The sequence below is a fragment of the Ranitomeya imitator genome, chromosome 1, assembly GCF_032444005.1.
Source record: "Ranitomeya imitator isolate aRanImi1 chromosome 1, aRanImi1.pri, whole genome shotgun sequence".
Classification (NCBI taxonomy): domain Eukaryota; kingdom Metazoa; phylum Chordata; class Amphibia; order Anura; family Dendrobatidae; genus Ranitomeya; species Ranitomeya imitator.
Genome location: NC_091282.1, coordinates 1,224,974,849 through 1,224,978,452, shown reverse-complemented (window position 1 = coordinate 1,224,978,452; position 3,604 = coordinate 1,224,974,849). Strand labels below are relative to the sequence as shown.

The 3,604-nt window shown below is 43.0% G+C and overlaps 1 protein-coding gene across 1 annotated transcript; it reads left to right on the top strand.

The window, feature by feature from the left end:
• Window positions 1-219: 219 nt before the first annotated feature.
• On the top strand, window positions 220-3,389 carry LOC138658389 (homeobox protein not2-like). Its single transcript, XM_069745832.1, has 4 exons — window positions 220-558; window positions 2,085-2,532; window positions 2,796-2,986; window positions 3,187-3,389. The coding sequence occupies exons 2-4, from the start codon at window positions 2,199-2,201 to the stop codon at window positions 3,343-3,345; spliced, it is 684 nt and encodes a 227-aa protein (XP_069601933.1). The 5' UTR covers window positions 220-558; window positions 2,085-2,198; the 3' UTR covers window positions 3,346-3,389.
• Window positions 3,390-3,604: the final 215 nt, after the last annotated feature.

Below are 3,604 nucleotides of genomic sequence, written 5' to 3'. Positions count from 1 at the left end.
ACGAGGAGCGGCCCCCCATCTGACGAGGAGCGGCCCCCCATCTGAAGAGGAGCGGCCCCCCCATCTGACGAGGAGCGGCCCCCCCATCTGACGAGGGGCGGCCCCCCATCTGACGAGGAGGCCACCCATCTGATGCGGAGGGCCCCCCGATCTGACGAGGAGCGGCACTTAAAGAAAGAAAAAAAAATATTGATTTTATGATCAGAATAATCAGATTTTAAAGAATTGAAATTGGAAGAGGAAAGAAAAATGTCAGAAACCGGGAATAATATGTGGAGATCAAGGGTTCCCACAGAACAATGGAGGAACTGACACCAAATGTGGATTGTTGGGCTGAAGACATCAGAGCTGCCGCCATCTTCCTCTCATACAGTGAGATTGTCCTCAGTATCAGCCGAGGTGAGAAAGCGGCAGACACCGACCAGGAGAAGAAGACAGCACGGATTAATCAGATCTCCACTAATTGTCCAATCACACCTCATTGTATGGAGGTGAAGAATCAGCCCAACAAGAGATTCAAAAGGTGGAAACAGATTAATACAAAAGTCACTGATACAGGTAAAAAAGGGGGGGGATTTAAAGCAAAAAAAATAGAAAAAGGACCTTAAGAAAAAAAATAAAGTGCAATAAAAAGTAAAATTAGCGAATTACTTAACCCTCTTAACTAATCCAAGAAAAGCAAAATGGTAAAAAGAGTCAAAAGTAAAAGAAAGTAAATTAAACATGTAAAGAGTGAGTCAAATTTGAAAGAAAAATGTAAAAAAAAAAAAAAAAAATCTACGAAGTGACAAATTAGAATAAAAAAAAACAAAACTAGTAAATTACTATTAAATCGTAACAATTGTGAAAAAAATAAAACCAATAAACTATATAAGGCATACAAATAATGTGCAAAATAGAAATAATGTACGCTTGTTATATATTGTACAAGATCTATTATGTAGAAGAATAAATTCAACCAAAAATAAAAAAAAAAATTATAATCGTAAAATTCTTTTTAAATTTATTCCAATTTAGAATGTAAAAAGATGGAACTTTAGAAAGTGAAATGGAAAAATATATGTAAATATAAATCTATCAAACTAAGCAGCTCTCCTTTATGAATACATAATATCAGAGCTCGGAGCTGGACCCCCGTATTACCCCACCCTGGAAGCAGAGGAGATCATTATGGATCTGTAATGTCCGGTTATTACACATTTCGCGCCTCATTAATGTAGAAAGTGACTTGGTGTCTCTCGCTCGGTGTTTTGGTCCTGGAGATCTCCTGAGATCTGGGGATCTCTCCTCAGTGTAATGTATCATTAGAGGAATTCTCTAGAATTACCAGGAGCGGCGAGAACAGCAGATATGGAGACATACGGGGGCCGGAGATCTGGAGATTATTATATATATTATTTATCTGATGTGATCTGGATATAATTGGTAAAGACTAATAATAATATTATGATTATTATTAGCCTTTTAAAGAAATTCTCTTGATCCCATCCCATATACTATCCATTATCCATCTAATTATCATATCCATGTTAAAAAACGCAGATACATACGAGATTGATAAATCGATAATGGTCAGATAGCGATGATAAATACTGGATATAGATGACTAATAGATAATATGTGAGATGTAGAGTTAGACCCATAGACACTGATATACAATATATTTCCATCTCCTTTTCACTTGATGGCGATTATTCATTGATATCAGATATGTGAGATGCAGAGTTGGATCCATAGATAAGTCGATAATCAGTGAGATATGAGATCCATTAATAATTACCAGCTGAATATGAGCTGTATACATAGATGAGCAGATCCCAGAATCCTGCGCCCGTGGACGGGTGGATCACAGGTCGGTATATAGACACGTGGATATAGAGATAATTATGAAGTCATTACAGGGGTCCCGTTTCCCCTGGATTTTGGGGCCGGCTGGGGGAGGTTGTAGGAGGCTTTGCCCCATGGCCGTTTCCTCTCCTCTCGGGGGCAGTGTGGGGTCTGTGTGCTGAGCCCACTCTTCCACTCTCAGTGCTGATCTCTGCTCTGGGCTATTCACATGCTAATAGTGTCTTTACATTTCACAGAGCGCAGCTCTGGATATAAGGGGGCTCAGAGCTCAGGACCCTACATTCTCCAGCAGAGATCACCTGCTCCTGGTTCTTCACCACCTGAGGATACTTTGCCTTCTCCCTGCCATCATGCAGCCTACTCCCATCTTCCCAGGACTTGACCATCACTTGGCTCAGGCTCCTGCTCTGCCAGCGGCCATTCAGCACCAGAAGAGACTCAAGAAAGCCTTTGATATTGATTCCCTACTATCCAGGGAGGACAGACCGGGTCCCCGAGTGATTGTGGAGGAACCTGGATGGCAGATGCCCCCTGCACCCCATGGCTACTCCTATGGGGCCATGTCGTACCCTCCAGTATTTCTCTGCCAACCTGCAGCCTTCCCCGGCTATGTTCAGCCACAGCAGCACTACAGACCACTCAGTGGAGGGTGCAGATGTCCGTACCCCCTGTGCAGCCACAGAGGTGAGTCCACACTCCTCATCTTATTATATTAATTCTATAGTTAGTTTCTGAGGCTAATAGTCTTTACAAAACGTTGCTTAGATCAGGAGAGATGTGGATTTTTATTCTTCAGGATAAGAATTGCTGAGACTTGTATTTCTCACATCAGAATAATCATCTTGCATTACACTTGTAGAAGTTGTAGCTCCGTTTCCTCCAGTCCTGGGTTCGCTCCTTCCTTCTTTCTTGCCTGTGGTAACAGCGCCATCTTCTGCTTCTTCCAGGATATATGTCCTTCAACTGTTCCATAGAATCTCTGCCCTGCCAGATGGGACCCTCCAAACTGAAGAGGATTCGGACGGTCTTCACTCCAGAACAGCTGGAGAAGTTGGAGAAAGACTTCCTGAAGCAACAGTACATGGTGGGGACAGAACGGGTGGACCTCGCTGCCACTCTTGGCCTCACAGAAACCCAGGTAAGAATTGGCACATGTACTCGGTTCTCAAGTTGAGCCCTTTTTGTTTGGCAATGCATTTTTATTTTAGCTGAACATATTTGCTTTGTAACAGATATAATATGGGTCACAGTGCTGTAACAGCGACCCGTATTATATAGAGTGTCTCACAATTTCTTTAGATCCAAGTTCTCAACAATGTGTTCCCCTTTCTTCATTAGGTGAAGGTCTGGTTCCAGAATAGAAGGATTAAGTGGAGGAGACAAAGTCTGGAACAGAAGAACGCCAAGCTCTCCCAGTTTGGAGTCCTTCCCAAAGAACCACCAGCTTCAGACACTAGAGAGATTGAAGGAGAGGATGAGGTGGATGTTGATGAGTAGATCTCCATCACCTGCTTTTCCCTTGACAATTAGGGAAGAGTCACCCGGTCACATGACTTTGATTAAAGTCACAATGAAGTGCACAGACTGGCCGGTGGCTCTCAACCCTTGTGTAACAGCATGACTTTCTATGCAGCTTCCATGCTCTGGTCCGGAGAGCTTATGGCTAGCCCAAGGGTTGCAAACCCCATCCGAGGTATACGACCATCTGGCTTTTCTCCAAGTGTGAAGGAGTCTGCAGACAACCTAAGGATGATGC

Coding starts and splice junctions, on each gene's coding strand:
- LOC138658389 (XM_069745832.1), top strand. CDS start 2,199: ATGCAGCCTACTCCCATCTTCCCAGGACTTGACCATCACTTGGCTCAG. Junction 2,533..2,795: donor CCCCCTGTGCAGCCACAGAG/GTGAGTCCACAC, acceptor TGCTTCTTCCAG/GATATATGTCCTTCAACTGT. Junction 2,987..3,186: donor TTGGCCTCACAGAAACCCAG/GTAAGAATTGGC, acceptor TTTCTTCATTAG/GTGAAGGTCTGGTTCCAGAA.